At 35.8% G+C, this 20,216-nt stretch overlaps 2 protein-coding genes across 3 annotated transcripts; both read left to right on the forward strand.

Annotated features, from left to right (window-relative positions):
• The first annotated feature begins 1,360 nt into the window (after window positions 1-1,360).
• LOC116007214 (cation/calcium exchanger 5) lies at window positions 1,361-5,875 on the forward strand. Of its 2 annotated transcripts, XM_031247824.1 has the most exons (3): window positions 1,361-2,253; window positions 4,873-5,469; window positions 5,544-5,875. In XM_031247824.1, exons 1-3 carry the CDS (start codon window positions 1,408-1,410, stop codon window positions 5,802-5,804), a joined length of 1,704 nt encoding a protein of 567 aa, XP_031103684.1. In that variant the 5' UTR covers window positions 1,361-1,407; the 3' UTR covers window positions 5,805-5,875. The 2 variants fall into 2 exon arrangements, with proteins under 2 accessions (XP_031103684.1, XP_031103685.1); XM_031247825.1 differs by having other exon boundaries at window positions 4,873-5,778.
• A 3,446-nt stretch (window positions 5,876-9,321) lies between these two features.
• On the forward strand, window positions 9,322-19,214 carry LOC116007023 (vesicle-fusing ATPase-like). Its single transcript, XM_031247583.1, has 21 exons — window positions 9,322-9,589; window positions 10,283-10,378; window positions 10,478-10,559; window positions 10,736-10,786; window positions 11,276-11,446; window positions 11,561-11,715; window positions 11,877-11,985; window positions 12,165-12,264; window positions 12,338-12,393; window positions 14,703-14,768; window positions 14,875-14,957; window positions 15,151-15,284; window positions 15,566-15,776; window positions 16,618-16,749; window positions 16,831-16,891; window positions 16,985-17,044; window positions 17,134-17,192; window positions 17,274-17,361; window positions 18,450-18,572; window positions 18,696-18,761; window positions 18,860-19,214. The coding sequence occupies exons 1-21, from the start codon at window positions 9,423-9,425 to the stop codon at window positions 19,001-19,003; spliced, it is 2,214 nt and encodes a 737-aa protein (XP_031103443.1). The 5' UTR covers window positions 9,322-9,422; the 3' UTR covers window positions 19,004-19,214.
• The last annotated feature ends 1,002 nt before the right edge of the window (window positions 19,215-20,216 follow it).

Genomic DNA, 20,216 nt, shown 5'->3' on the forward strand with positions numbered 1-20,216 from the left:
TAAGTTAACAATAATATTAACACCCGTCCTTAATTGTACCACTTTTTAAAATATTAAGATTAAATTGAACAAAATAAAAAAATGTCACACTTATGTGAGACCGTCTCACGGATCCTTATTCGTGAGACGAGTCGGGTCGGGTCAAAGCACCATGCAAATGTCATACTTATGTGCTCAAATATAACATTAATCAATAATACAATTTTTGTTACTTATAAGAGAAAAAGTAATACATTTTTCATAATAAGTAATGTTGACAAGTGCTCCTTACTTATAAGGGCAAATATAATACTTTTGATGAAAAATGTAATACTTTTAAATCGAAATGTAAAAGTATTGTATTTTCCCTTAAAAGTATTACATTTATCCTTATAAGTAACAAAAATTTTATTCCTGATTAGTATTACATTTGAGCATATAAGTATAACATTTGCTCATATAAGTGTTACACATACAAGTTTTTGCCAAATAAAAATATAAGAACTAAATTAAACAAAATAATGCAGTACAAGGTCCTTAGAGCATCCCTATCCGAAGTTTTTTTGAAGTTTATGTCAGATTAAATGCCACATGGAGCATAGAGAAAATAAGAGAGAGAAAGGTGGGGGTCTTCTGCAAATGAAGAGTTATTTGTGATCCTAAGAAAAAAGAGTTGAATTGAGTAACAAATGCATGACATGTGTTTATTTTATTATTATATTTTTTTAAATCATATTTTTTTGTTTTTTTCCTCCACTCTCATTTTCTCTTTCCTAATCACACTTATAAAAACTACGAAAGGAAAAAATGTCAAATAGGCCACTGAACTTATCGCTTTTGTGCAATTGGGCCATTGAACTTAAAAAGTGTGCAATTCAACCATCAAACAATCAAAATTTGTGCAATTGGACTATTTTTACAAAAATTTTTGGTAAAATCCAATTATATTACTAACATATATGTATTAAGAGTGGCATTTTCTTCTACCATACTTAGTTGGGAGTCAATATTGAAATGTTTTTAACTCAAATTGAATTAAAAATTTTTGTAAAAATGGTTCAATTGCACAAATTTTGCTTGTTTGATGGTTGAATTGCACACTTTTTAAGTTCAATGGCCCAATTGCACAAAAGCTATAAGTTCAGTGGCCTATTTGACACTTTTTTCACTACGAAATAACTCCACTGCTAAGGATGCTCTAGATATTTTGAGCGAAAAGATGTCATTTGTTTCTTAAAATTTAAAAATGTGCACAAAATTTATTCAAAAAAAGTAATACAGCAGGAGCCCGGGGGGCGGGCAGGATGACGGTGAAATTAATATTTGCGTGTATAATTTAATTATATTCATTTATAAACGAATCTGAGAAGTCCAAGTGAGTGTGAAAGACGCGTGTAAATTGACTTGTTTGAGCTTTTTTGGTATGGCATGGCCTTCAACTCCGCCGCTCTGAGAACCACCGCGATCTCACTACTCCTCCTTGCGATCGTCGGCGTTTTCCTCCTCCGCCTGCCGCCTGCAAACCGTCCTTCAAACCATATATCACTCCTTCCTCACAGGTCCCTCCTCAATTCCTCCTGCAGATTCTTCAGTGATGAATCCGATGGACTCTTCAACTACTTCTCCTTCCATTCCTGCCTCTTCCGCCAAAACCCATTTCTCTCCGTCCCGTTTCTCGGGCTTTTCGTGCTCCTCTACTTCTACATCCTCATCACTACGGCCCAGGCCCACTTCTCCGTCGTGGTCACCAAGCTCGTCGCGCATCTCCGCCTGTCGCCGTCGATGGGTGCGGTGACGCTCTTGGCGCTGGGGAATGGGGCCCCGGATGTGTTCGCTTCCGTAGCTGCCGTCAAGGGAGGCCAGCCCAGAACTGGATTTGGGGCGATACTCTCCGCCGGGACTTTTGTCTCGGCTTTTGTTGTGGGCTTCGTGTCCATTTATGCCGCGCCCTTCGCCGTCGATCCGGCCCCGTTTGTGAGGGATGTAATGTTTTACTTGACGGCTGCGATGTTCCTGTTCTACGTGTACCTCAGTGCTGAGATTTTCCTCTGGCAGGCTGTTGGATTTGTGGGATTTTATCTCTTCTTTGTCGGGATTGTGTTTTGGATGGATTTAGGAGAGGGAAATAGGCGCAGGGCTGAGATGGGTTCGGTTGGAAATGGTAAGACTCATAAAAGGATGGTTGAGATGGGCGACTGTGAAAACGGCAAGTTTTTAGGTTCTTCAGAAATAAAGAAGAATCCCAGTTCCGGGTTATTGCTAGCTTATGAGAAGGTATGTTTCAGATAGACTCAAAATTTAATCTTTCCTTAGCTATAACACTTGTTTTAATGGGTGTGATTTTGGCTATAACTTTCCTAGTTTACCATCATCATGGAACTTAACTAATTTAACTCTGATCTATTTGTATTAATTACAGGGCTTTAATGACCTTTAGAACTTTATGATGACAATAGAAAAATGCTCAATCTTGCAATTTCCGTCAGTTCAAAGAATCATTCGGCTATAAAATTACTAATAGAGTGGTGAAACGAATTACGAATGTGTGTTGTATATTAAGAAATTCGTTTCAGGTCTAGAGTATTGAAGATTAAAAAGACTTGATCAATTGGATAAACTAAACATATGACTTTGTGCCACGCCTGAGTTAAGTAGTGATACTTAATGTGTCCTTCACAGGGTTTGTTTTTTTGCTACATGCTAATATTAGAAGGTTGAGTTTTTGTATTAGTATTAGAATAAGGAAATAGTAGTGAAAAATAAGAGTAATTTCATACTTGACCTAATGGACACATGCCAATTTTTCTAGAATCTCATAGAGTGTAGTGATCTTGTAGGACTTCTATGCTTTAAACACTTGAAATGCTGGATATATGTGAGGATCCTAGCTTATTGAACTCTCAATCAATTCAATCTTAATACAAAATGTATGATTTGGAGGTAATATTGTTTGTCCTTTTGTTTAGTGGGCGGATGGAGTTTTAAGGGAACTTTCAGATTGATTGGAGTTTCCCCACTGCCAGCCTTTTTCATTGGATTTTTCCTTTCTTTTTTCCCTCCTTTCTTCTTTCTTCCTTCTGTGCATGTATCTAGGTTTATTATTGTTTGAGTAAACTACTTTCTTCCCCACCCCCACCTTAAACATAATAGGAGATTGTGCTTTTCCCCCATTTTCTGTCTACTGGAAAGGAGGGCCTTTTGGTAAAGTCCCACTACTTATCATATCAATCCCAGCAGTTTGCAGCATAGCTAAGTAGGAGCCTTTGATTTTATATGCAGTACTGAATATTCTGACATTACTAATACAAACATTTATACTTTTGAGTTATACTAATATTTCAAAAACATATAAGCATTTGCATCTTACTAGTCGTTTCAAATGGAGCTTCATGGATAAAAGTCAATTTAGGTCTAATATGAAGCTAAAAGGCTAAACAGGAGAAACGAAACTATTGACTTCCCAGTTAATGTTTAATCTTTAATACTTATCAAAAGAATTTTATTGAGTTAATACCACAAATGGTCCTCTGACTATTGGGGTAGTACTTCTTTTAGTCCTCGACTTTCAATTCGACCACAAATGGTCCTCTGACTTTTATTTTTGACCACAAATAGTCCTCTGTTAAAATTTCTGTTAAATAGGTGTTAAATCTAGGGGTAATATTGTCAAATTGATTAATATTATTATGATTAATTCTTTTTTAGAATTATATGACAACATTATTAATTTCAAACATTAATAAACATTAAGTTAATAAATATAAAAATAAAATGGACGTGAGAACTTATATAAATGAACAAATTAAATAAAAATCCATGATTAATGTTCGCAATTTGTACTTGATTAATTATATTAATTCAACGGTAGCAGCTTTCAGTTATGTCCCAAACAAAATGTTTGATCGATTAATGAAAAGTGAAAATTATTAATCGACCAGGTATGAACAACCATGAAAATGATGAAAGCAAGATTTTTTAAAAAAAATCTTCCATTTTAGTCTGTTGGTTAAATTAAAATAGATAGCTCTAATATTAAATCTTAATTTTGTACGCATAATTACGAGAATAAAGTGTATTGTCTTTTTATTTATGAGTATTTATATTTGTTAATTGTTTCAATTATGCTTGTTGGTGAAAAATTATAAACATTTTTATTTTATGAACATTATATATATCAATTTGACGATAATACCCCTAGATTTAACACCTATTTAACAGAAATTTTAACAAAAGGACTATTTGTGGTCAAAAATGAAAGTCAGAGGACCATTTGTGGTCGAATTGAAAGTCGAGTACTAAAAGGAGTAAAAGGAGTACTACCTCAATAGTCAGAGGACCATTTGTGGTATTAACTCGAATTTTATTCTATTTGCAATGTTGATCTAGTTGTTGAACAATGAACTAGACTAACAAACATATTTTATTAAACGCTCAGTCTCTCATCCCATTCACTCATGACTGTCTCTTAATTACTTATGTTCTAATGATTGTGCAGCACCAAATGCTTTGCTCCCAAAATGGATAATAGACACTCTTTCTGATTGTCAGATTCTACATATATAAAAACGCATCCCCATCCTCCCCCCCTCTCTTCCCCTCCTTTTTCATCCGTAACAGTAAGTTTATAGTTCATTAGTAGTGGCTCTGAGATTGAGCCTCAGTGGAGGCGAATTGACTCTTTGTGCTTTAATAGGTTGAGAAAGTATAGATGAACAGATACTACAATGTAATAGGGTCAGTTGTATTCAAAAAAAAAAACTAATAAATCATTGACATAGGAAAGAGCACCTATTAACATCTAACTAGTAAATCTGAATAATGTTTGCTAGCTGTCTATTACCTCTGGTGGTCACTATGCATTTATTTTGACTCGCTTTTTCCCATTCTCTACAGATATCGCAGGTATGGGAGCTTCCAGTCTCAATACTCCTGAAACTTACAATCCCCAACACTTCACTTTCGGAGTGGAGCAGATTTTATCAGTCTGCCAATATCGCTCTCTGCCCCCTGGCCCTTTTGTTCTCATGCAGATCATTTATGTCCTTCAATCATCCAGTTGCATTTCTTCTCTCAAACGTCCATTTTCCTCTTTGGGTTGTAGTACTATGTGGAAGCTCCTCTTTAGCACTTCTTCATTACATTGTTGAAAAGGAGCCTCCAAAATCCGAGCAAATGCCTTCGATCCTTGCCGCATTCGTAATGAGTGTATTCTGGATATCAACTGCAGCGGGAGAACTACTCAACTGCCTCGCAGTTCTTGGAGTGCTTCTGAAACTCCCCTCTGCTCTTCTCGGTTTAACAGTGCTTGCATGGGGAAATTCAGTAGGTGATCTCGTTGCAGACGTTGCCGTCGCAAAGGCAGGTCAGCCCGCCTTGGCCATGGCCGGGTGCTTTGCCGGCCCCATGTTCAACATGCTTTTCGGGCTGGGAACGGCTCTGGTCATACAAACAGGGAACGTTTATCCAGAGGCGTACGAGCTTCATTTCCATGTGAGCATAGTTGTGGCATTCGTTTTCTTGCTCATTAGCTTGATGGGATCCTTACTTGTAGTAACTTGGCACAGGTTTCAAGTCCCGAGATTCTGGGGATTCTGCCTTGTTGGACTTTACTCCTTTTTCATGTTAGTGAGCCTGGTAATCGCAAAGTTTTCTGCATAATGTTTAGGCAGAGGGAACTTGATGTCATGGCAGTTACATTATCATACATTCTTTTAGCACATTTTTATTGTAAATATCTACGTCTCTCAACATTAGAGGTTATCGCTCTTCAAAAAAAAAAAAACATTAGAGGTTATCACATATTCTTTTGTGTCAATGTGATTTAAAAGAGAGTCTAGAGGACATTGCTTTTTAGTGAAGAGATCTTGAAAATATTTATATCTATGATGGTTTTTAATGGACTTGGACCACCATAAAAACTGTTCAATATGCAAAAAAGGGAGGTCCAAAATAATATTTTGTTCATAGGCCCCAAAACTCTTAAATGATTGTAATTGTGTTACAATTTAATGACAAAAATAGGAAAATAATCTTAGACCCAACTAGCTCAACCTTCAAATTCAACAGAGGTATGTCTGACCAAGGGAGCTTGCAATCGTTATATCCTGCACCACGGTGCACATAGCAATGTGCACCAAAAACGACGTCGTTTTGATGTTAGTGGACGCGGACGCAAATGACTCCAGGAAATTCATTATCTATAATACACATAATCATTATCTATAATACACAGAACGTTTGCCTAGAATACACAGAATGTTTGCCCAGAATACACAGAATATTGACACAAAATACACATAACTCATCATCCTAACATCGAATGCACAAACACATCACAACCTGTGTTAATAACATGAATACACAGAATATTGACACAAAATACACAGAAGTCATCCTCCTAAACATTCGAATGCACAAACACATCACAACATGTGTTACTAACGTGAATACACGGAACGGTTGCCTAGAATACATAGAATGATTGCCTGGGATACACATAATGATTACCTAGAATACACATAAGAATATTGACACAAAATACACAGAACTCATCCTCCTAACATTCGAATACACAAACACATCACAACCCGTGTTAATAACATGAATACACAGAATATTGACACAAAATACACAGAACTCATCCTCCTAAACATTCGAATGCACAAACACATCACAACATGTGTTACTAACATGAATACAAATAACGGTTACCTAGAATACACAGAATGATTGCCTGGAATACACAGAACGATTACCTAGAATACACAGAATATTAACATAAATACACAGATCGGCCGAAAAGGAAAACGTGATTTCCAAAACAAGAGACGGTTAATTTACAATGCTCAAAACGACGTCGTTTACGTACGTGGTGCACCTTGCTGTGTGCACCGTGGTGTACGGTATAATTTGCGGGGAGCTTGGGCAATATTACAAACCTTTGCTATCGCCTCACCTCATCAAGACATAAAAAGCGTCCTAGATATTCCTCCCTATGCCTTTATTTTTCTTTTTCGTTTTTTAACTCGAGTGATGGGTAACTGGTACTCCCCCAGGCCTTCCCCTTTGCTTTTAAGCTTCTTGAATAGTAGCTCGGTTAATATTTTAAACCCTTGTTACCACCTCATATCCTGGGGATGTATGATATTCCAGCCCACCCCTCCCAATCCCTACTATTACCTTAGAGTTAGAAACTTCATACATAGGTGTTCCATGGATATGAGGCAACCCAACTTCGGCAATCTAGGTTGCCTAAGATAATATTTTGGGCACAAGTTAGCTTGACCACAACAAGTCAATGGTCATCTTCTTTGTTGCCGATCTTGTCCCTAGTTTGAAAGACAACCTGATACCCTTTAGTTTCGATAGTGTCCCCCATGAAACCTAATAAGGGGGTTTTCACCGATTTTAACTAATCATCTAAAAGTCTTAGCTTGACAAAGACATTATGGTACATTACATTGATGCTACTTCTTGTGTTGACCAGTTAAGGGTGTGCTTCAGGCGAATCAATTTTTTCGAAAGCACAATCTTACTAGATTTCAATTTAAAAATTTATAATCTAATCCAAGAAAAAAAAAATCATAAACCCATCATATTATCCTAATTTCAAATTAGATCAATTTTATTTTATTTATTTTTCAGATTTTCATATTAAATCAGATTTGAACCGTTAATGTGTAAAAATAGTAATTTACAAGTAAAATAACAATTTTACATCTCAAATTAATAACTTACAAACACTTATTTCAACCGGATATTCAATTCGAATAGAACCAATGGCAGACTACCATCCTTCAACCTTCAACCAAGAGTTTCACAAAATCACAGGGCCACTCTTCTAGCCCCATTCATAACGCAATGCTATATTTTCTATCATCCAGACAAGTCGCCCGACCCCGACGGCATGAACCCCACATTTTTTCACCACCACTTACAGATTGTGGGTGCAGATGTCATTGCCTTTGTCCTCCAATGTCTAAATGGAAGGTCCTTTCCAGCCGAGCTCACTGATGCTTTAATCACTTTGATGTAAGACTTTTCCAATACAATATATATATATATATATATATATATATATATATATATATATATATATATATATATATATATATATATATATTGTGGACCTTAATTATGTGGTACAAGTAGACTAGGCCCATTAAGTAATAGGTTGTGTACAAAGAACTAGCAAATGTTTGTGCATAATTTAGATTTTATCTTTACTACGTGAGATCAATGTCCCCAACATTTATGTTCCCAAGTTATGGGATGACAATCTTGGTGCTACATGCATGTCTACAAATCCGATTTTTCATGCGCGTACCAAACATGTTGAGATCCCTTTGTTAGAGACAGAGTTGCTTCAGGAGATATTCAAGTCAACTTTATTTCAACTAAAGATCAACTTGCTACAAACGAGAATGATATGTGAAATAATGTAATGGAATTCGTCTCTGAAACTCTCTTGGAAGGAACGACGCCGGCGACGGCCCTCCGGTCGCCGGAAGACCAAGACCTCCTGGAAAGAAGCACGAAGAAACCCAAGCGTGGGCGCACGTACTTGGAAGCAGCAATGTCCCAATGTAGGGAGGTTTTGATGCAAGAAACTCCAGAAGCGACAACGCCAGAATCTGCCAACTGGAAGACACCGGATGCTACTCCGAGTCAAGAACGAGAGTTCAAGAAAGAGTCACCACTGATTGAGGAGGACTTTGATTCAGACGACGATGTGATGGACGATAGCGCAACAACATTTGATTATCCGGTCATTCTTGTCACAAAAGAAGAAAAAGAGATGCTGAGGCGGCCCATTATTGACCCTAATGTGGACCATTAATCTACCAAGAAGCTAATGCCTCCATTATGCGAAAATACTAACATTATCTTGTATTGATTTCTATGTTTCAGGTTGAAGCTGCATATGTTTTTGGTCTCCATTCGATTTTTTGAGTACGTTACAGATTTGTGGATTGCATCTAATAATTAGAAGACCTGGTCTGCTTAACCTAACCTAATTAAACTGGTGAAAACCGGTTAAATAAAAAAAAATATATATGAAGAGACAAAATTACCCCTACTAAAAATAGAAAAATTCATGAGAAAGACTAAAAGTGTCCAAAAAATAATAGTCTGGGATGTTAAATGGCAAAAACAATAGTCCAAGACTAAAATTGAAATTGTCAGACAAAGGACCTTTGATGGAATTAACTCATTTAATTAATCTACTGCAAAAAAGTTAAATTTGAATCAAATTATGATTTTAGACTTGTGTGATTTCCCTATTTTAGTTTTTCTGAAATTCTCTCATCATTATATATATCCATATAATCAGTATCTTTATAAACTACCAAGTTCAATACAATTAATTCTCATCTCCAGCATTCCACTTCTATTCTTATAATTCCCGTTGATCGATCTCTGTTGACAGCTGAGTTTCAGATATGGCAGGGTGGTCATCGTCAACGATGATCGTGACCAACACGCCGGCAAAAGATCTCGCCTACACCAACTTCGCATATTGCTCTCCGGCGGATCTCCGGAACTTCGTCGTTCCGGGTTCGAAGTTGGCCTACGCTCTCGTGGCCGATGCTTACGTTCTTTCCATTGTATATCCTTTTATTTAATGGTAGCATTTATGCGATCACTTGCACTAATCTTTGTAGCATGTTGCTGAATTTATATGAATAATTCGATTAACTTCGTTGCTTGCACATCTTTGATTTTTTGCACATCGATTTAAGTGTTCACATTTTCAATTTCTCTTTTGTTTAAGCTCTGCAATTAACTAATTGTTTTAGAATTTCGGTGTCATTTAGAAATTTTACTGTAACTAAATGCTGAGGTCCTGGTTCTTTTCTTAATGTAGTATTTTGTATTATGTTTTGGTATACTCAAGTAGTAGTAGGGTAGTGGCCTAGTGAAAGATTCTATTTTGTATTTACTTGTGAATAATGAAATGATTTTTATAAACAGAAATGCCTGCTAAGCAAGAAGGTTACAGTAACAGTTCTGGATTCACCTGAAATAAATGCTTAACAAGAAAGACCTGATTAAATTTATGCCCCTGAATAGGTTGTTAATGCTGGAGATACAACTTAAGAAAGATTTCATCTGTTAATCTTTTTGTTTATGATTGTGCTGACTTGTGAGTTTACATTAAGTTGTAACCAAAAAAATCAAGGATTATAAAGCACACTGTACAGGAAATTTGGTGTTCATTTCAATTTCTTATGTGTTTGAATGGTATAATCCATAAGTAGTGAACATCATGGGTTATAGTGCCACCTTAACTATGAGATACTGCCCATGACTCTATTTCCAATGGCCAACTTGGTCTTAACGCAATTCAACGCCGAGATGCAAAGGTTTCTACTGGGGACTCCATATCTGTGAGCAGGCATGATGCGTATAACCTTGCTTTAGTTGGTTGTATGTGACTTGATGCTGATCTTTTATTGTTTTGGTGCATTTCCTATATTTGCTTAATAAATTACAGATTCATCCCACCTGAAGATTTCAATCTTGCTTTGTTGACCCTTGAATTGGAATTTGTAAGAAAGGGAACAAAGGATGAGCAGGTAAAAATATAATATTCTCACTGCTTAGCAAAAGCTAGGGTTTTTTGTTGAAAGTATTTTTTTTTTGTGCTAGCCAGTTATTGATTTATGCTTTGACATGGAAAATTTCCATGCTTGTTTTATTCTTCTCGTGCTAGGGATGGTCAAGCTAATTGGCCAAAGATATTTCTTTGCAGGTTGATGCAGTTCAAATGTCTAATCAAATTCGTAAGAGATTTGGAAATCAGGTAAAAAGTTAATGAGAGTTCTTCTTTGTATGCTTAATAATTGATGTTTCTTTGCGAGATTCATGTGCCAGATTTCTTCTTTTTGGGTAAATATTAGGTTTTCAGCTCCCTGAATCCTGAATATAACAAAGATTAACTTATCATCTTATAATGGTGTTTTGTAAAGATTATTTAATTATTTGGGTTATAGATTAGATAATCTATTTTTACACGTTTGGCAAAGATTATAGATTTTTGGCACTTCTCTGTTCATTTAAATCATTGATAAGTATTTAACTTTGATTAGATCGTTTATTATTCAAAAATCAAAATGCATAGTCATAAGCTGTACCAAATTTGACCAGTATTAGCTTATATGCTAAAATTTTCCATCCATTTCCATTCCTATTAGGTATTGATCAGGACTTGTCAGCTTAAGAACATACACTTGTTTGCAAAACTTCTTTTAGATTTTGGCTTCACCAATGACCAAACAGGGTGATTATGCAGGTTATGACAGCTGGACAAAGGGTGACCTTTGAATACCATGGAAATGGTTATATCTTCACTGTTACTCAAGCTCAAGTTGAGGGACATTCAAAATCAAATAAAATTGAAAGAGGGCTACTTTCTTCGGACACATATATTATTTTTGAAGCTTCAAATGCAAGTGGAATAAAGGTAACTTCCTGCTTATTCTTTTATTAAGCAGTAGTTGAATGCTCTAATGATTATTACTCGATAGGCTTAACATTTAATTGATAGTTTACTAATTACTAATTTGTATCCGTACAGATAACCAACCAGCGTGAAGCTGCTAGTAGCAACATCTTCAGGCAGAAAGAGTTCAACCTGGAGTCGTTAGGTATTGGTGGTTTGAGTGCCGAGTTTGCTGATATATTTCGAAGAGCTTTCGCTTCTAGGGTTTTCCCTCCACACGTCACATCTAAGTATGCTATATTTCCTGCTAAATGAATATTAATTGTTCCATATGTTTCCTCAGCCCACATTCCCAACCCCAACCCCCCTCTTCCCCCAAAAAACATATTATCTCTAGAAACTTGCCTGACTTCTTGAAAATTCTCTATGGCTATGGGATCTTAATTTGAAGACTCGGCATCAAGCATGTTAAGGGAATGCTGCTTTATGGGCCACCTGGTACTGGGAAGACACTAATGGCTCGTCAGATAGGAAAGATGTTGAACGGCAAGGAACCGAAGGTTGGTGCAACCTTTTGTTGATTTCTTTGTTGCACTTTTTAGTGAACCTTGGAAGCTGGTTGGGTGTATCTTTAGAGCTAATTAAAAGCTTGTGTTATTGTTAAAATTAGTATTGCGACTGCTATGATCTCTATACTATTAATGGTTTTTTAGAGTTGACTAATGACATTAAGTTTTAGATTGTCAATGGACCTGAAGTGTTGAGCAAATTTGTTGGTGAAACTGAGAAGAATGTGAGAGATTTGTTCGCTGATGCTGAAAATGATCAAAGGACCAAAGGTAAGTAGTTTTGGTGGCGAAAATTATTTTGCACTCTTTTACTGTTTATATGATTTTGGACTTCTGTTTTCAGGTGACCAGAGTGAATTGCATGTTATTATTTTTGATGAAATTGATGCAATCTGTAAGGTGGGGGCCTCAAAACTTTCTATATTTCTCTCTCTCTCCTGAAACAATAATTTATCTGCTCCATTATATCAAGTTTGTTGTCCTCTTTGAATGAATCTTTGCTCAAATTATTAGTAAGTGCATCTTAAAGAGTCTAACCCTTTATTATCTGGTTAATTTTTAAACTCATTCTAAATCAACACTTCAACAGCGATAGTCAACATGAGTAAGGGGAAATACATTTTTCTGTAAGTTGAACATAGCATTACTTTTTTAAGCTCAAATGTAGCACCAACTCTTTAATTGAGCCACATTTGAGGGGTTGACAAAGGTTTCCCCATGTAGCTTCTAACATCATTCTCGTGTGTGTCTAGACTTGTTGCAATAATCAAAATATCTAGCATTGTTCTGTCCACTAATCTCAAGTCCAATTGTACCACGACCTTCTTAGATCACAAGGGTAGATTATTTTGTAGTAGGTCCAGAAGTCTCATCAGTAATGGAAGTCACTTGAAGAAAATGTTTGAACAATTCTATGGTACCTGACACAATATTATTTCCAAGAATATGGTTTCGTGCAAATTTCAGACCTAATTTTGACTGAAGAAATACCACGAAGAATTTTTCCCGCTAGGCAAGCTGTTTTGCCAGTGCCCCTCCAATTGGAAAGAGCTTATTAAACTTGGTTACTCAACTCTATGCTTTCCCAAGAAAAACTTCTATACTCGCACCATCTTTCTTTAAGCTAACCAAGTTATTAACAATAGTGTAGAATTGTGAAAACTATTTAGTGTACAATGATTGTTTGATCCCATACCTCAAAATATGTCTTAAACGCTCATAGTAGTGGAACTAAATCTAAGGAAAAAGACTACCATAGTAGAGTACATAATTAGGCATCCACCCTTCTCCAAATTGCCTTTTCATTTTCTAGTACAATTCTCTATCCCCTTTTCTAAGGGTCAACCACACCTTGGCCCATAAACCACAACACAACAATGTTGGACCAAGATTGATAGTTTTGTGACCCGCATAGGTTTTTTGAGGGTAATAATTGGGTTTCCTGGTGGCCAAGAGGAGTGGTGGCACATGCAGTGGTAGTCGGTTATAAGACAAAGTGCCGTGATTGTATGATTTTCTGCAGTGGTGGCGCTACAGTCTTTTTTGGTTTTGGGACTGCTGGTTCAAGGTTCATCTTTGGGAAAATCCGTAACCTGAACCATTACTATGCAGTTCTAGATGGTTCATGAACCATCAGTTAACTAGTTTTTTTTTTATAATATAAATTAAATAAACATGTTAAATTTCATCTTTTAAAATTTAAAATTTGTATTTAAGTTTTAATTTTTAAAGTATTGCAATTTATTAAAAAAGAAAAAGAAAAAAGTCTTGCACTTGGTTTTACCAAGACTAAGTGAATTTTTGAAGTACGAAGTAGATTGTCAATTCATGGTCTTAGCTTGTCAACACTTTTTTTTTTTTTTTTAAGTAACAGTTTGTAACTGTGAACTGTCCGCTTCAAAATAACTGACAGTTAATGGTTCACCAAAACAAAAAACCAAAACCATAACCATAGTCCATCTAGTTCGAACCTTAACCATAACCTTCTGTACTATTATGGTTTAGGGCTGGTTCGCATAGTGCATGGTTCCATTTTGAATCTTTGCTTAAACCGAACCACAGCCACCTCTAGGTCAATGTTTTGGATGAACAGTAACAGTACATGAAAAGAAAATCAGAAATTCAGCGCCATGATCATGGATCTGATACCATGTTAAAGAAGAAGAAAATTTATTATATCAGAAACTTACACCTCAGTACAAGCAACAGCCAACAGGGCAATCTTTGCTTAAACCGAACCACAGTCACCTGTAGGTCAATGTTTTGGATGAACAGTAATAGTACATAAAAAGAAAATAAGAAATTCAGGGCCATGATCGTGGCTCTGACACCATGTTAAAGAAGAAGAAAATTTATCATATCAGAAACTTACACCTCAGTACAAGCAACAGCCAACAGGGCAATGTGTAGGAACTAAAAGGAATAGAAAACTAAGAAAATAAATGAAAGCAAGGCTCTAGGAAGATAGGTTTGCTCCTAAGAATACTAAAACACAGATTTGGAATACACAACAATTATTCTCAACAATACCAGTGTCATTGCAGGCTTTGCTTCATTTCTAGTTTTGCTTCCTAGTCATTTTACAAACCTGGTTAACTGATTTTATTAGCCTTATCTGAGTGCCACAGACACTAACAACTTCACACTCTCTGAAAGCCGAATATGGAGATTTGATCACTTCATTTAACAGTTTACCATTGTGTTTGCAGTCCAGAGGTTCAACTAGAGATGGAACTGGTGTACATGATAGCATTGTGAACCAGCTTCTCACGAAGGTATACTTTATTAAGTTTGTATTATGGTCACATTTAGATTGAGGGAATATCTGGCTGCACTTGCATGCTAGATATTTGACTGATTGATGATTTAATTGCACTACAGATTGATGGTGTTGAATCTCTTAATAATGTTTTGCTCATTGGAATGACAAATAGAAAAGACTTGATTGATGAAGCACTATTGAGGTAATTATCTCTCGTCAATTGTATTCCTTTGTTGCGTAAAATTTATCCTTTGATTGATGAAGCACTATTGGGGTAATTATCTCTCGTCAATTGTATTCCTTTGTTGCTTAAAATTTATCCTTTTTGGTAATTTCATTACTAAACCTTGCATGGTTATCTTATAATGCATTATAAATGATAACTTGTTGCAAAGGCCTGGACGATTGGAAGTTCAAGTGGAGATAAATCTTCCTGATGAAAATGGTCGTTTGCAAATTCTCCAGATTCATACAAACAAAATGAAAGAGAATTCTTTTCTTGCTCCGGATGTGAACTTGCCAGAACTTGGTATGCTGCTTGGTGTTCTTGCCTAAGAGAGTGTGACAATTTACTGCATTTTTCTCAGTTATTATAAGCACAGATTTTTCTTCTTTTTAAAAAAAAAATAAAATTTAAGCACAGGTTTTTTAGATATAATCATTCTCATTTACATTGAAGATGCTCTTTTTGGATTTTATGCTTTCCTTATGGCTTCTGCAAGTTACTGTCCAAGTTGAAATGGTGTATTAGTATCTTTTATTATTAATTGGAATTCTTATAGTGCTCTCTCTTATTTTCCTTGAGTGCAGCTGCACGAACAAAAAATTATAGTGGTGCAGAGCTTGAAGGTGTCGTGAAAAGTGCTGTATCATTTGCTCTGAACAGGCAACTGAGCCTTGATGATCTTACCAAACCAGTAGATGAGGATAACATAAAAGTGACAATGGATGACTTCTTGCATGCCCTTCATGAAGTCATCCCTGCATTTGGTGCTTCTACTGATGACCTTGAGCGCTGCAGGTAGGCTTATATAATTGTATAATTTAAACATTTTAATCACCTGGGGTCCTATTATGTAGAACAAATCTGTGGGGAAAGTTTATTCTCATTAGATTTGTTTGATAAAGGGAGAAGGGGTCTTGTGAAGCACAAATACATTGTGTCTTACATGGACATGAACATGAACATGACGACACGTGACTTAAGAAAAATAAGGGAACATGTTGCACTAGGAACATTGTTAGAATCTAAGATTGGGCTGAGACCACTCAATTGGCCAAATCACATTAAAAGATTAAATCCAATCAATTAACTAGTCTAACCCATGGTCTTATAAACCCATATGTTTCTCTCTTATTTTTCAATGTGGGACTCTTTAACATACATATTTAATCATTGTTACTACTACTTGTATATCAAGTAGCAAGTCAACAATACAAATGAATTTATCAAAGAAGTGATGGTCCATCTGAGAAACTACATATTTGCATGTAGCTTTTCAAAACTTAGTTCGATTGGGATATGAATCTGCCCAAGAATTTTATTCAAAGCTTGAATAATTTTCTGCATAAGAGGGCACCTGTCTCCCTTGAGTTGGGGACAATGAAAATAAAATTAAATAATAGGAGACGGAATTTGGAGGAGAGTGTCCAAAACACAAAGATGAGCATACAGTTGGCACTGTACCTTTCTAGGAGTTTGAAATGTGTGTTTTGGGCGAAGTGGATTTGGTTAAAAGCTTGCTACTTTAATAAGGCCCTTAAGAGAACAATAATAAGTAACTCAAAGGACCTTGAGCACTAGTTTCAAGGGTGCACTTCATAGTGGAAAAAGGAAGAGTTCTCAACTTATTGTTTTGCAGGCTTAATGGTATTGTGGAGTGTGGTCAACGACATGAACACATATATAGAAGAGCTATGCTAATGGCAGAACAAGTTAAAGTCAGTAAAGGAAGCCCCCTTATTACTTGCCTCCTAGAAGGCCCGAGTGGCAGGTAGGTGTTTTTTTCCTGCTTGTTTTCATATGTCAAATAGTATTCACATTTCTCTAAAGCTGATGATCTATCTGTTGGCAGTGGTAAGACTGCAATGGCAGCAACAGTCGGTATTGAAAGTGATTTTCCGTATGTAAAGATAGTAAGTATTCTGATGTATTATGTTGGCATTTAATCTAATTTTCTAAACCATTAGCATTTCTCATGTTGCCTCTCCCATTTCTTCAATTGCTAGATCTCTGCAGAGACAATGATTGGACTAAGTGAGGGTAGTAAATGTGCTCAAATTGTCAAGGTTCTACGCAGTGGCCTTTTGCACTATGATCAAAGTTTCATTTGGAATTTTCATTTATGTTTACAAATAACTAGCATTTTCTGCGGCAGGTTTTTGAGGATGCTTACAAATCACCACTAAGCATAATCATCCTTGATGACATTGAAAGGTAATCTGGATTCTAGATGACTGGCTTTTAAATGAAGTACTTCGATGTGGATTATGGACACATCATCTTATACTTATGCAGGCTACTTGAGTATGTTGCCATTGGCCCTCGATTTTCAAATTTGATATCCCAGACATTGTTGGTGCTCCTCAAACGGCTTCCTCCAAAGGTAAATTCTCTGTGGTTGTCTAGGCTGTATTTGTGGTGCCCACATTCTCCATTTTTGTTTAGCCAGGCTATATTCAGAGTGTGCATAGGCCACAGTCACTTAACTGTGAACATATTCCTTTTCACCATGTGTGGATTGGGACCAAATCTTTTGACCCTTCCATGGTTACACCTTGGACATTGTTTTCCTTCTCCTCTTCTCTTTTATGGATAATAATAATTTGTATTATAATTATAAACATAATTTGTTAACTTCCACAAAGTTGAATGTTTTGTGGGAAAATCTGCCCAAGGAGAAGTTCAGGCTATTCTTAATCTTGGCAGATTGCCAGGGAAAGACTTCTGAGTTTATTTATAGGCTGCCATTTCGCAAAGAAGTGAATTTATTGTAGTAGAAGTTGCCAAGTGCAGAAGTAGGAGATTGATATAGAGTATCAGAATTGCTACTCAAAGTAGCATTTAGTCTATGAGAACTAGCTTTTAATAATTTTTCCCAGTTTCCCCTCTGTTTTTCTCTTTCAATTTTTTTCTTTCCTTTATGGTAATGGCTGTAGCTTTTCCATTTCTCTCTTTTTCCTCCCTTTAAAGCCACAGACCTGTCTGTTTTTTGAATTTTACTGTTTTATTAATTTGGTCTTATTAAACATGCCTAAAATACAAAATCAAATTTAAATATATCATTATAAATTCATAAGAAGTAGACCAAATTATTTACGTGTAGTCTTTAAGAGTTTAAGTTATTAAAAAAATAAAAATATGTGCTTTTAATTCATTTTACATTTAAAAACTAGTTCATTACCAAACACTATTAATTAAATCAACTAGCTTATTTGCCAGTTGCAGCAATTCCGGCAAACAGAGCCTTTTGAATTTAATTTGGATAATCAAACTTGGGAGCAAGTCTCCATTAAATTTTTAGGGCCTTATGTTTTTTGTTACTCTTATGAAGGTTAAGATACTATTCTAATAAGATTTTAATTTTTTTGTTATATTGATGTTAGACTTGATGTGTGACTTTCTTTTTTGTTAGTTATTACACAATGAGATTACTCATTTACTCAGTACTATCCTAACTTCCTACTTTTACAGGGGAAAAAAGTCCTTGTAATTGGAACTACTAGTGAGGTTGCTTTCTTGGAGTCAGTTGGCATTTGTGATGCATTCTCAGTCACACATCACGTCCCAACATTAAAGACAGAGGATGCGAAGAAGGTAAAGTCTATTTTACCCTTCTTTTGATGAATTGAATTGCACTGAACTATTTGTATCATTTACCCTCCAAACCAAACCAATATATTGGTTTAATGTTTTTTGACATTTCTACTCCACTTGCAGGTGTTACAACAGCTTAATGTATTCTCAAGGGAGGATGTTGATTCTGCTGCAGAGGCATTAAATGATGTAAGCTCGAGAATTATATTTGCTCTCTGGCTCCGTTTGTAATCACATTTATTCCAATAGTGATAACCCTTGTTTTATGAACTTGTCCTTTTTGTTAGATGCCAATCAAGAAACTGTACATGGTGGTCGAAATGGCTGCTCAAGGTGAGCATGGCGGGAAAGCAGAAGCCATCTACTCCGGAAAAGAAAAGATCAACATTTCACATTTCTATGATTGCCTCCAAGACATTGTTCGATACTAATTAAGTTAGTGTTCAACTAATTTCATTGCCATTGTTGTATTTGGTTTTCAGATAAGTTGAGTGGCCAAGATTTTTCTAAGCTTTAGTAGTCATAAAACACTGATTTTGTAATTGTTATTATGTCCCTTATTTAACACAGTTACTTGAAGTTTGTTTGGACAGCAATGTAGAGTTTTTAATTGAAGGGTAAGAATTGGATCAACTTTTTTAATCAGTGTTTTACATTTTTAATCTCACTCAAATGTATTAGTAACTAAATGTCTTTGTTTTAGTCTTGATGATCTCTCCAATCAAAAGGAAAACACTTCAGGGACTAATCCATGTAAACAAAACTTAAATAACTGCTAAACTGGCTTAGTGTCACGTACTTGTTGTCGCTAATACCATCACGTGACCTTAGCTATTCTTTTCTTTGCAAATTGATGCATAAAAAAGAATTGTCCTCGAATTGTTGGGTGGTTACAAATGAGCCCCTTGAGGGGTATTCATGGTCATTTCACATTCTCGATAGATGGTGGAGATTTACTTCTAGTGCTATGTACATGTTCGATGTACAAAAAGTCTAGAGTGATGTAACAAATTTCATAAAGGTGTAGCAAAGTGCCACGAGCATTTCATCAGGCCTATTTTCCATTCTCCTTGTAGAGTGTTAGTGGACGTGTGTTCCCTGCCATATGTATTTCGGTGCCCGCTTTTCCTAGAAACTCATTAGGGATCCCGTTATTCTTTGGTCACCTCCCTTCTCCTTTACGATTGCTTTTCTCATTTTCTCCCAAATATTGCCTTTGAGCTAAGCACGTGCGGGCTGCTTTTCTCATTCTTGTGCCTTTGGTAGTAGTAGAAAGAGGTATTGGGTGTTGGAAATGTTCTATCTTTGCCGGGGAATAAAATTCTTTTGTTTGGGGACAAGGGAAACCCGAAGACAGTGCCACAAACTACATAAAAAATTTTGTAACGAGTTTGATTAAGAGGGTGTTAATAAAAACCAAATTCATGATTATCCGTATGATAATTATGTTAATCCTATTCGATTATCCTTTTCAGGTAGTCTTTTCTCATTTTTTATTACTCCTTATATTGAATGTTCCTTCTTCTCTAATGAAATTTAAAAGTAAATTAAAAAAATAATTGTAAGTAGCATTCAAAAATAGTCAAATAGGTCATCGAACTGCACACAATAATGCAATTAGTCCACTGAACTTTAAAAGGCTAC

Source organism: Ipomoea triloba, chromosome 15, assembly GCF_003576645.1.
Source record: "Ipomoea triloba cultivar NCNSP0323 chromosome 15, ASM357664v1".
Taxonomy (NCBI): domain Eukaryota; kingdom Viridiplantae; phylum Streptophyta; class Magnoliopsida; order Solanales; family Convolvulaceae; genus Ipomoea; species Ipomoea triloba.